The 12,989-nt window shown below is 38.4% G+C and overlaps 1 protein-coding gene across 2 annotated transcripts in view; it reads left to right on the top strand.

Annotated features, from left to right (window-relative positions):
* Positions 1-12,989, top strand: part of TOMM70 (translocase of outer mitochondrial membrane 70) — a 55,290-nt gene that overhangs the window by 17,486 nt on the left and 24,815 nt on the right. For both annotated transcript variants that reach the window (XM_051819158.2, XM_002716612.5), the window contains 3 exons: positions 7,465-7,638; positions 9,299-9,425; positions 11,008-11,117. In XM_051819158.2, coding sequence (XP_051675118.1) covers positions 7,465-7,638; positions 9,299-9,425; positions 11,008-11,117 — 411 coding nt within the window. The remainder of the gene's footprint in view (positions 1-7,464; positions 7,639-9,298; positions 9,426-11,007; positions 11,118-12,989) is intronic.

Genomic DNA, 12,989 nt, shown 5'->3' with positions numbered 1-12,989 from the left:
GGACTTCAACCTAGGATCTCCAATACAGGATGGAGACATCCCAAGAGATATATTAACTGCTGTACTTTTTGTCCTAAATTCTGTCAGGCGAAATAAGTAGCTTTTCTGTATTTTCCCTGTTGTATAGTTGTTTTTTTTCCTAAGTATTTTTATTGATGAAGTGAAGCACTTGGACAGAAAGTAATAGGGGTGGGAGGGTGGGCAGAAGGAACAAGGAGATGTTAATCAAGATTATGCTATTGGCAAATATAGTTTGATAGCTTTTTGGAGTGGTAGTGGAGTAGTGGCAGCAAATTTGGTCTGTATAATTTGATTGTTTTGTCCTCATAATTTGTTTTCTAGTGCTGTCATTTAGAGCACCATTTTACAATAGTATAATAAAGAGTGTTAAAGAAGGGAGTTAATGAAATTATAATATTCCCTTTTTATTTATATAAGGTAAACAAATTTCATGTATTTCATATATACAGGTTTAAGAGCATTGGGATATCTCCCACCCTGCCCTTCCTCCTGCCTATACTCCCACCCTATCTCTTCCTTCCTTTCTTACTCTTTCTTTTAATTTTTACAATAGCATACTTTCAGTTTATTTTATAATAATATTAACCCTCCACTAAGAATTCAACAAATAGTAAGAAGAAAAAAAATCACTATTCTCATAATCAATTCCCAAAATGTCAATTTTACTCATATACATTACATTATTTTATGCTCTATTAGTTACTACAGATCAGGGAAAACATATGGTATTTGCCTTTTTGGAACTGCTTATTTCACTAAGTATAATATTTTCCATTTGCATCCATTTTATTGTAAAAGACAGGATTTCATTCTTTTTTGTGGCTAAGTAATATTCTATAGTGTATATATGCCACATTTTCTTAATCCAGTCATTGGGCTTCTGGATTGATTCCACATCTTAGATACTGTGAATTGAGCTGCAGTAAACTTGGGGGTACAAGTAACTCTTTGATATGCTGATTTATTTTCATTTGGGTAAATTCCCAGGAGTCTGGTGGCTGGGTCGTATAGTAGAAAAAATGTTTTTTGATTTCTGTAGGAGAGTCATTCTAACTGGGATGAAGTGAAACCTCATTTTGTTTTTTATTTGTATTTCCCTAATGGCTAGTGGTCCTGAGCATTTTTTGTGTGTCTATTGGCCATTTGAATTTCATCTTTTGAAAAATGCTTATTCAAGTCCTTTGCTCACTACTTACCTGGATTGTTTGTTTTGTTGTTGAGTTTCTGAACTCTGAATGTTAATCCTTTATCAGTTGCAAAGTTTGTAAATATTGTCTCCCATCCTATCTGTTGTCTCTTCACTTTATTGAATGTTTCCTTTGCCGTGCAGAAGCTTCTTACCTTTATGTAATCCCATTTGTCTATTTTTTATTTGATTGCCTGTACTTCTGGGGTCTTTTCCAAGAAGTCTTTGCCTGTGCCAACGTTTGAGAGAGTTTCCCCAGTGTTTTCCTCTAGTAATTTGAAGATATCAGTTCATAGATTTAGATTCTTGATCCATTTTGAGTTGATTTTTGTGTAAGATGTAAGATAGGGGTCTTGTTTCATACTAATGCTCACAGAGATCCAGTTTTCCCAGCACTATTTGTTGACAAGTCTGTCCTTTGGGGATTGATTCTAACTCCTTTGTCAAAGATTAGTTGGTTGTAGATGAGTGGGTTGATTTCTGGGGATTCTGTTCTGTTCCATTAGTCTGCAGGTCTGTGCCAGTACCAGGATGTTTTGATTATAATTGCTTTGTAGTCCTGTAGTATGCCTTTTTTTTCCACAGCTTAAAGTTTCTTTTCTTTATTATTTTTACATGAATTACACTATGAATTCAGGGAATCAGTTGCTTTGATTCTGAAAAAGTGGGCTTCTGTGGGTGGAGCAGGCTGGCGCTTCAGTACCCTTTTCTCTGGCTTCTTCTGCTCTTTTTTTTTAGGGCTTACAAACTTTTTTTTTTTTTTTTTTTTTTTTTTTGACAGGCAGAGTGGACAGTGAGAGAGAGAGACAGAGAGACAGAGAGAAAGGTCTTCCTTTGCCGTTGGTTCACCCTCCAATGCCCGCCGCGGCCAGCGCACTGCGGCCGGCACACCGCGCTGATCTGATGGCAGGAGCCAGGTACTTATCCTGGTCTCCCATGGGGTGCAGGGCCCAAGGACTTGGGTTATCCTCCACTGCACTCCCGGGCCACAGCAGAGAGCTGGCCTGGAAGAGGGGCAGCCAGGACAGAATCCGGCGCCCCGACCGGGACTAGAACCCGGTGTGCCGGCGCCGCAAGGCGGAGGTTAGCCTAGTGAGCCACGGCGCCGGCAGGGCATACAAACTTTATGCATTTCATAAATACAAATTTAGGAACATAATGATTCTTTCCACCTACCCTCCCTCCCACTTGCACTCCTACCCTTCTCTCTCCTCCCTCTCCTATTCTGATTCTTATTTTTTACTAAGATCTATTTTCAATTAATTTTATACACATAAGATTAACTCTACAGTAAGTGAAAAGTTTGTACTATGTCTTGAAATGATGCCTCCAGCCTTTGTTTTTGTTTTTGTACATTGCTTTAGCTGTTTGGGGTCTCTCATATTTCCATATAATTTTAGCATCATTTTCTTTAGATCTGAAAAGAATGTCCTTGGTATTTTGATTGAGATCATGGTGAATCTATAAATTGATTTTGGTAGTATGGACTTTTTTTTTTTTTTTTTTTTTTTTTGACAGGCAGAGTGGACAGTGAGAGAGAGAGACAGAGAGAGAAAGGTCTTCCTTTGCCGTTGGTTCACCCTCCAATGGCCGCCGCTGCAGCCGGCGCACCGCGCTGATCCGATGGCAGGAGCCAGGAGCCAGGTGCTTTTCCTGGTCTCCCATGGGGTGCAGGGCCCAAGCACCTGGGCCATCCTCCACTGCACTCCCTGGCCATAGCAGAGAGCTGGCCTGGAAGAGGGGCAACCAGGACAGAATCCGGCGCCCTGACCGGGACTAGAACCCGGTGTGCCAGCGCCACAAGGTGGAGGATTAGCCTATTGAGCCACGGCGCCGGCCCGGTAGTATGGACATTTTGTTATTTCTTCCAGTCAATGAACATGGAGATTTTTCCATATTTTGTGTCTTCTATTTCTTTCTTTAATGTTTTGTAATTTTTATTGTAGAGATCTTTGACATCCTCGGTTACATTTATTCCAAGCAATTTACATTTTTTTGTGGTTATCGTGAATGAGACTGACTTTACAAAGTCTTTCTCAGCTGTGGTAGTCTGTGTGTTATTTTTTTGTCTTAATTTTGTATCCTGCAACTTTACCAAACTATTATGAGTTCCTGTAGTCTCTTAGCGGAGTCTTTTGGTTCCCCTGTATTTAGAATCATATCACCTGCAAACAAGGATAATTTGACTTTCTCCTTTCCCATTTGTATCCCTTTGATTTCCTTTTCTTGCCTAATGGCTCTGGCTAAAACTTCCAGAACTATATTGAATAGCAGTGGTGAAAGTGGACATCCTTGTCTGGCTCTAAGTCTTAGTGGAAGTGCTTCCAGCTTTTCCTCATTCAATATGATGCTGGCTGAGGTTTTGTTGTATATTGCCTTGATTGTGTTGAGGAATGCCCTTTTTATACCCAATTTGCTTAAGAGTTTTTACCATGAAAGGATGTTGTATTTTATTTATTTGAAAGGCAGAGTTAGAAATAGAGAGATAGAGATGGATGGATGGATGGATGGATGGATGGATGGAGATAGATAGATAGATAGATAGATAGATAGATAGATATCTTCCATCCAGTGATCCACTCCCCAGATGGCCGCTACATCCAGGGCTTGGCCAGGCCGGAGCCAGGAGCCAGGACCTTCATCTGGGTCTCCCACGTGGCTGCAGTGGCCCAAGGACTTAAGCCATTTTCTGCTGCTTTCCCAGCATATTAGCAGTGAGCTGGATTGGAAATGGAGCAGCTGGGACTGGAACCATTGCCCATATGGGATGTTGGCATCACAGGCAGTGGCTTAACCCACCAGTCCACAGTGCCAGCCTGAATAACTCATTTAAAAAAAAAAAAACTTAATTGAGTGGCAGAGAGACAGAGAAAATTATCTTTTAATGCAATATTTATTTACTTGATTTTTTAAAAAATATTTGTTTGAAAGAGAGTTAGAGAGCTCTTCCTTCTGCTGGTTCACTCCCCATTGAACTTCATCCTGGCCTCCCACATGGGTGGCAGGGCCCCAAACACTTGGGCCATCTTCTGCTGCTTTTTCCAGGCCATTAATAGGCATTTGGAGCTGAATAGGAACACCCAGGACACTTAACCACTCATTTGGGATGCCAGTGTCACAAGCGGCTGCTTTACCTGCTGTGCCAAAACAGCTGCCCCTGTTTATTTGAGTGACATGGAGAGAGTGAGAGCTTGTTCCCCTCTGCTAATTCAGTCCCCAAATGCCCATAGTGGCTGAGGTTGGGCTGGGACTGAAGCTGAAGGCTGGAAACTCAATCCAGGTCACCTCCATGGGTGGCAGGAACCCAATTACTGAAGCTATCTCCACTGCTTCCCAGGGTCTACATCAGCAAGATGCTGGAGTAAGGAGCCAGAGTCCGAAATTAAACCCAAGTATTTCACTGTGCAGTGTGGGCATCTTAATCACTGGGCTAAAAGCCTGCTTTGAGTTAGCAATTCTCAATGATGTGGCTTCCTGGGAGACAGAGGCAAGATAAACCTGTTGTTTGTCCCTTGTGTATAAGAGAGCCTCAAGTTCTGCTGCTGGATGACACACCTTATTGTAGTCTAGTGGAGTGGGAGGATTGTTGAGGGTCTGAAATGCCAGTTTTTTAGCAGTCACCCTGCTGGTTGTCCTACAAAGCCCACAGCTACATAGAGGATTTCTAGTCATCTTCTTCTGTTGGGTGTTTTATGGGTGTTTCTCTGTTAGTTTAGTCCTGGTATATTTTCATAGTTCTGAAACATAAATCCTTGAAATACGTTTCAGGGTTGCTATTGTATTTCAGAGCTTTTGGAATATGATTAAAGCTGTTGACAAATGGAAGGTTTTTACATTCATCTATTAATGCATTTGTGCTTTTTTTGGTTGATTCCATTCTCCCACCTAAAATATACATGTTGTTTGTTGAAGCTTGCCAGCTTAAAGTAACTATGTAGTATTAATTCAGATTCTTAGTTTCCTACAAATCCATCTGTGCATACTATACTTTTGAAAAATAATTTGAAAAAGAAGACAAAAGATAAACAGAAGGGGGAAAGCAAGAAAGAAAAATGAAGCAAGAGTAAGGGAGAAGAAAGCAGATGCAAGAAAGGGTTGCTGTCTCATCCTTGTGACTAAGAGATGCTCTAAGCCCCAACTAGTTGGTTTTCACAGATTCTTCAGACCATATGTGGAGGCAGCTACATCTGCTTTTATTTTCTCTGTGCTTACCTGTTACTGGTATATGGGTTCTGCCAGAGTCCTATATTTGTTAAAATCAGATGACATTGACAAATAATACCAAATTTTGTGCAAAGACTGATACCTAGTTACTGGAACCTTTTTAACTGGATTTATCTACAAAGATGCTTCCCTAATATTGATTGAAGTGTTGACAGCTGTGTATAGTAGGTCTAACTTGAAACTCTTGGTATGTTATATACATGCAGTGTATGAGTTGGGTTTTCAGAAAGTGGACAGTAAGACAGAAATAGGAGTACAAGAAGCTTGGGATCCACACTATGGCACAGCGGGTAAAGCTGCTGCCTACAACACTGGCATCCCATATGGGCAGCAGTTTGAGTTCTGGCTGCTCTACTTCCAATCCACCTCCCTGCGTTGTACTTGGGAAAGCTGCAGAGGATGGCTCAAGTACTTAGGCCCCTGCACCCATGTGGAGACTTGGATGAAGCTCCTGGCTTTGAACTGGGGGGCCCTGGCCATTGTGGCCACCAATAGTTAGAAGACATCTTTCCCTCCTTCTTTCTCCTTCTCTGTAACTCCACCTTTCAAATAAATAAATACATCTTTTTTTTACAGTCTTTTTGGGATAATAATTGTAATAAAGATGGTAAAGTGTAATGTGTATTGTACACTGTTGATAAACTTCCTAATAGAAAAATAAGAGGACATATAACTAAGTTATTTTCAGAATAAGGAAACCAAGTGACTAATAAACAAAAAGATTTTCAAATTCATTAGTAGTGAGGAAAACTCACAGGTATTGGAATTTTTTTTTTTTTTTTTTTTTTTTTTTTACCAGTTTCTCAGTATCAGCACTATTAGCAGTTTGGATCTGGTCATTCTTTGTTGTGCTAGACTTTCCTGTGTATTGTAGCATATTAGCAGCATCTCTGGCCTCTACCTACTAGATGGTAGTAGTGACACCCACACCCCACACACACGCTTACCAGTTGTGATGATGAAAATGTTTTCAGACATTGTCAAATGCCCTCTGAGGCTAAAATGACCTGTGATTGACAGTCACCATGTTATTTGACAGGTCTTTAAAAAGTTCATGGAAAATGAATATGATGAAACAACCAAAATTTATCTTTTTCCTTTTCCATGAACTTTTTGAGGTACCATTATACCCATCAGACTGGCAAAAATTAAACACAGCCATCACATGTAGTGCTGGCAAGAATGATGAGAAGTGGTACTTTAAAGCACAAGAGGACCAGTGCAGCCTCTGCCTGCAGTGCAGCACCCATATGGGCTCCAGTTCATGTCCTGGCTGCTCCTTTTCTGATCCATCTCTGCTGTGGCCTGGGAAAGCAGTGGAGGATGGCTCAAGTGCTTGGGCCCCTGCACCTACATGGGAAACCCAGAAGTTCCTGGCTTTGGATTAGCCCAGCTCTGGCCATTGCGGCCATTTGGGGAATAAACCAGCGAATGGAAGACCTCTCTCAAATAAATAAATCTTTTTAAAAAAAAAAAAAAAGGCACCACAGCCTTCCTGGGAAAGTCTTGAATGTTTTTTGAAATTAAAATATATGGACATTTTTAAAAATAGTTTTATTTTCTTTCAAATTTTAGTTTATTTCTTACTTATTTGAAAGGCAGATAGGCACAAAAGCAGAGAGCAAGAGATGTTCCATCTGCTGGTTCACTTCCCAAATTCCTTCCACAGCCAGATCTCCCATGCAGGTGAAAGGGTCCCAACTACTTGGGCCATCACCTGTTGTCTCAGGGTCTGCATTAGCAGGAAGCTGGAATCAGAAGTAGAGCTGGAACTCAAACCCAGGCACTCTGATATGGGATGCAGGTGTTCCAAGTTCTTAACCACTACCCAGGACTCCTGCCCTACATAAACATTTTGACACAGCGGTCTGCTACTGACAGTCTAGCCCATGAAGGTATTTGTATGATGTAGCTTACATCTCAGTTGTTCTGTCCTGTCATTTTTCTTTTGTCAATTTATCATGTAAATACAGTAATCTGAATCTATTCTTAAATGTTGATTGGCACTTAATAATTGTTTCTTTCAATTTTAGAATTCTCTTGATAGAGCTCAAGCAGCCAAGAACAAAGGCAATAAATATTTTAAAGCAGGAAAATATGAACAAGCCATTCAGTGCTACACGGAGGCCATTAGTTTGTGCCCTACAGAGAAGAATGTTGACCTTTCCACATTTTATCAAAACAGAGCTGCTGCCTTTGAGCAGTTGGTATGTACCCTAGCTTGTTTTTTCTGTTCCTTTTGTTTTGTTCGGTTAATGCTAGTCAAATAAATCTAATGCAGTTTTTGAAATTATAGGATTTTTGTTTTATTTCCTTTAATTACAGTACTTTAAAAAATAATTTTAGCTTTGCTGGTTGCAGACTTACACTCCAAAGTTATGTATATTTCAGATTTTATAAAATCGGTTGTATAGAAAATTAAATTTTTTGATCACCCTCTCCTCCTCAGTAGTTTGAAGCTATTCTTCAACTTTTCTCTACATATGTAATAGTTGTATATATGGAGGAGAAAAAGACCAAAGATGAGTTTCTATCATACATCTTGTTTGTGAATTATTTTTTTCATTTGCCACTGTATCTTGTATAGCTTTTCATATCATCAAATGCAGATCTGTTTCATTCTTTGTATAGTTACATGGTGACTGACTTACAAAACGGAGAAGAAAGTGTATATAATTGCTCTGAGGCAGTGAAGAATTTAGAGTAAGGAATTATCTAATTTCCTGTAGTATAGAGAGATGAAATTGGAAAGGTAGACAGTGACCAGATCAGGCAAAATCTTGTAGACAATAGTAAAGAGTTTGGACTTGATTCTGAGTATAATGAGAAATATTTAAGGTTTGTAAGCAGGGCAGGAACATATGTAAGACTGCTCTCATCGTTCTTTTGAGAATACATTGAAGGGAGGACACAGCAGAGGCAGGGAGAACAACTGAGGGCGTTTGGTGCAATAGTGTACGTGAGATACGAAGGAAAGCTGAAGGTCAGCAGAAGCTGCTGTTGCTTTGGAGGTGAAGGGTAAAGAGAAACAAGGACTTTAATACCAGTGGGTGGCGAGGGCTGCTGGGGGAAGAGAGAGACGGTTGAATTGAGAAATGTCTGTTTTAGGATAGTGCTCTGGGTTGAAGAGATAAATTTGGGAGTTATTTAATATTGATGGTATATAAAACCAGACAGTACATATGCCCACTAAAGGGGAGTTGAGGTTTTGAGTACTCCAGCATGTAGAGATCACGCAGAGAGGAACTGAGCAAAGGAGATTGAGAAGGAGCAGCTAGGGAGGTAGTAGGACATCAAGTAATCTGGCATCTCTGGGTATTTGTCATACGAGAGCAGCTGAGGAGCAAGGGAGTCGCTGGAGGGGAAGATAAAAGATTTTCAAAGATGAAAACACTAGGGCAAGCATTTATGTTCATGGGATGGTTTTGTAGAGAAGCAGATTTCTGCAGAGAAACAATAACTGAAGCACTGAAGTCCTTGACATGGACAGGGTAAGGGTTCAGATCACCCAGTGGAAGGCTGACCTTTGATGACGATGGGTGCTTCCTCGGTTTAACAGGAGGTAAGAAGGGGATGGCAGAAGTACCTAATGCAGGTAGGTTTGTAAATCTGGAGGTAGAAAGATTCCCTAAGTGTATCCATTGCCTAATTTTTAAAATCTGGTTGCTTATCTTACAGAAATGTATATTGGCTTCTGTAAAGTAGTATGGGTATCCACTCTGTATTGGGAATACTTTTTCTTTTGTGAAACTCTTCATACTCACCCTGTTAAGTTTGGGAAACTGATTTTGGTTGAACCGTGTTTTTTTGTTTCGTTTTATTTTTTTTTTTTTTAGTATGACTTTTTCTTAATACTTTCAATTACAGCAAAAATGGAAAGAGGTGGCACAAGATTGTACAAAGGCTGTTGAACTTAATCCCAAATATGTGAAAGCTCTCTTTAGACGTGCAAAAGCCCACGAGAAGCTAGACAATAAGAAGGAATGTTTAGAAGGTGAGGGTATTTTTGTGTTTACATATGAAAAATTACTAAAGGCTCTGTAGTCATTGTAAATTTATATGAAACTCTGCCTTGTGAGCATTGAGATCAATCAGTTGTCTATAAAAGTGGGACTCCTATCCTGTTGTGACTCTTTCTTCTAGTTTAAATTGAGATTCTGATACTCAAGTGTTGGTTCTTTTCCAGCTATGATATTAATTAGTTATGAGTTAGGAGTTTAGGAGTTATAAACTTAGCAGTTAGAAATCATTGATATAAATCCATGAATAAGGAGATCACAAAAGAGGTTTCAGCCAATGATAGTTTCTAAATTTTTTATATTTTTTGTTAATATCCAGTATAAATAGGAAACAACTTTGAGGTGAATTAATGAAGAAAACATTTGTATTTTGCCATTGGCATTTTCAAACTTCTTTTATATCAATTGGGAGTTATGTGATTGGTACAAAGTATCAAAGTGAATTTGTCATTCTCAGTAAATGCAATAAATATTCTGTGGTCTCTTAAATGACCATATTTGCTTACAAAACTGCAATTAGAGTGTAGACCACCGACTTTTCAATTACATTCTTCTAGGTGACATAGAGCTAACCCAAAATGTAATTTCGGCAACCTGAAACTGCTTTCCATTACATATTTAAATCTGCTTTAATAGCATCATACGGTATAGCCATAATTATTTAAAAAAAAAAAAAAAAGAAACCCTGTTTTAAAAATCTGGGTTACCAAATGAAAATGCTTCAGATTTTTAGCAAGATCTGAGGTTTTGTGGTGTCATGTGCTTTGGTAGTGGGTCAGAGTGTTGGTTTAGAAAAGGAAATTCTGAGTTTTGAGCCAGACCTTGAAGTTACTGGTGGATAATAATTGGAGAGAGGAGGTTGATTGGAGTTTTAGATAGAAGTGGGATGAGAAAAAGGCACTGGTGTTGCCACTAGTCAAGGTTATCAGCAGAATGTGATGGCAAATTGACTTGTTTAGAAGGACAAGGGTGTGGAGTTGTGAGAAATTTAGTTCAAAAAGAGCAGGGACAGCTGTTGTTTGAAAACTGTGAATGAAAAGTTGAGGTTAAGGAACCACTAATCTTCTAATTTCAAACTGCTGTAGCATCACCAAACAAAAATTCCGTTTTGAGACAGATTTATGTTAGAGCTCTGTGACAAGATGGCTTAGAGACAGAGAATAAATCTGAGACCTATACAAAAGACCAAACATGAGACAGCCACACTATGTTGTTTTTTTGTTGGCATTACTGACCAGAAGAGAACATTCTTGAATTCTTTGTTTAATTTGCTTATATAGAATGTTAGAGCAGAGAGAATATCAGAAACCATGCAGTACAGCCACTATCATTTCATGTGTGAGGAAAGCAGACCCCAGAGAAATAGAGTGACTTTCCGAGCTTTGAGGTTGGCAGAGTATATAAAATTAAAGTTCTGAGAATCAGTTTATTAGAAGCAAAGCAGATGGTTCCTTTAGGCCATGAGTTTAGTTTGGCTTTCTGTAGTTTCATTGTGCCCCTTTGATGCGGTTGATGAGCTTTGCAATAATTTCACTTTTGTTTTTCCATCATTTCTAGATGTTACTGCTGTGTGTATATTAGAAGGATTCCAAAATCAACAAAGCATGCTGTTAGCAGATAAAGTTCTTAAACTTCTTGGAAAAGAGAAGGCCAAAGAAAAATACAAGGTAAATTAACCTGGGTTGGTTAATAGAGGGAATATACATTGTAAATGGTCATTTCTAATTTATGCTGTTTAAATTTGGGTACAGATGGTGATGGTAACAACTGATATCAGAACTGGATTATGCTTCTCTTTCCTGTTGGGTTTTTGTAGCTTTTCCTTTTAAATAAGAATGTACACTATTCCCAGTAATATACGTAGAGACTGTTGGAATTCATCTGTGTTAAAGATTGTCATACTGTGGTCCATAGGCCCAATCCAGTCTGCTGCCCGTTTTTATAAATAATGTTCAGCCATTCTAATATTGTCTTTGACTACTATTGAGCTACCACAGTGTTCAGTGGTTGCAACAAAGACTATATGGTGTGCAAAGTCTTAACGTATTTACTGTCTGGCTTTTTATGGCAAAATAGTTGCCAACCTCTGTTCTTTATCATTAAGAATTTTAAACGTATACTATATAAATGGATATTGTTTTAAGGTATTAATTACAGATGGTTTAATTCAACATTTATTAAACAAGGCATTTTGTATGAGTAGGTATAAAGACATGCTCCTTGCTTTTATAGAACTACAGTTTTAATGAGAGAGGCTGTTACTATTAAGGGTACCTCAGAAAGTTTATGTAAAATGGAATTTAAAAATCAGTTTATTTGGGGGCCAAATATTTTGAAATCTTCCCCCTATAAGATGTGCTTCAAAAATTTCATGAAAGATACATAGTATAACAAAGCTATGAATGAATTTTAATAAATGTTTGCACATGAGTAGACTTATCTTGGTTAATTCTATTCCCCAAATTTTTGAAGTCCCATTTTAAGTCTAAAAATCATGACATAGTTAAATGTACAAGGGGGCATGGAAGTAGAGTTCCATGAGATCCACAGACATCACTAAACATCACCGAAGACTCACTACTGATTTTTAGTAATATTGTTCTTTTTTTCTTTAATAATAACTTGCTTTTCTTGCAAATTGATTTTGATTGTGTGTATAATCTTACATCTGTGAATTTTTGCTATGTTGAAGTTAAAACAGGTGTCTTCACTGAGGACTTGAATGTACTAACATTTTTTTGAATCCCAAGAGGAGTATAGCTGTAGTAGTTCTCAAGCTCTTTTTAACTATGGAACTTTTTTTTTTCCTCGCCTTGAGTATCTCTTTAGACTGCTGTTCCTCAAAAAACACTTTGAGAAATACCATGTTAAATTGTCATAAATGGGGTCTGGAAGTTTATTTGTATATACCTATGTAATGCTTCTGTTAAGTAATTAGACTGGTTGGATTGCAGGGTGGTAAGAAAAGATTTTGAAAAACCCGATATTATTATATTATTGATATTATATTATTGAGGTTAAAAATCAGTTTCTACATATATTTTCCTTTAATTTTTTAACCTACTTTCATTTTATTTGAAGAGAGAGACACACACACACAGATCTCTTAACTGCTGGTTACTTTCCAAATGCCTGCAATAGTTAGAACCAGACCAGGCTGTAGCCAGAAGCCTGGAACCCATCCAGGTGTCCCATGAGGGTGCAGGGACCCAAGTACTTGAGCCATCATCTCCCACCTCCCAGGGTACACATTAGCATGAAGCTGGATTGGAAGCAGAGTAGCCAGGACTCCATGTCTGATATGTCATGCAAGTATCCCAAGTAGCACCTTAACTGCTACATGAAACACCTGTACGATCCACATGTATTTTGTAGTGTTTGTATGCCACTTTGTACATACAAAATACTTCTCAAAAAAATGTTAGTTTTAATTTTTATAATAACCCTGTAAGATGAATAAATATTTCCATTGCCATTTTAAAGGTAAAGAACCAGACTGGAGGTTTGTTTTTGTTTTTTTTTTTTTTTTTTTTTAACAG

This window comes from Oryctolagus cuniculus, chromosome 4, assembly GCF_964237555.1.
Source record: "Oryctolagus cuniculus chromosome 4, mOryCun1.1, whole genome shotgun sequence".
Lineage (NCBI taxonomy): Eukaryota > Metazoa > Chordata > Mammalia > Lagomorpha > Leporidae > Oryctolagus > Oryctolagus cuniculus.
Note: the sequence above shows the minus strand (reverse complement) of the source record. Positions and strands in the feature narration are given on the sequence as shown.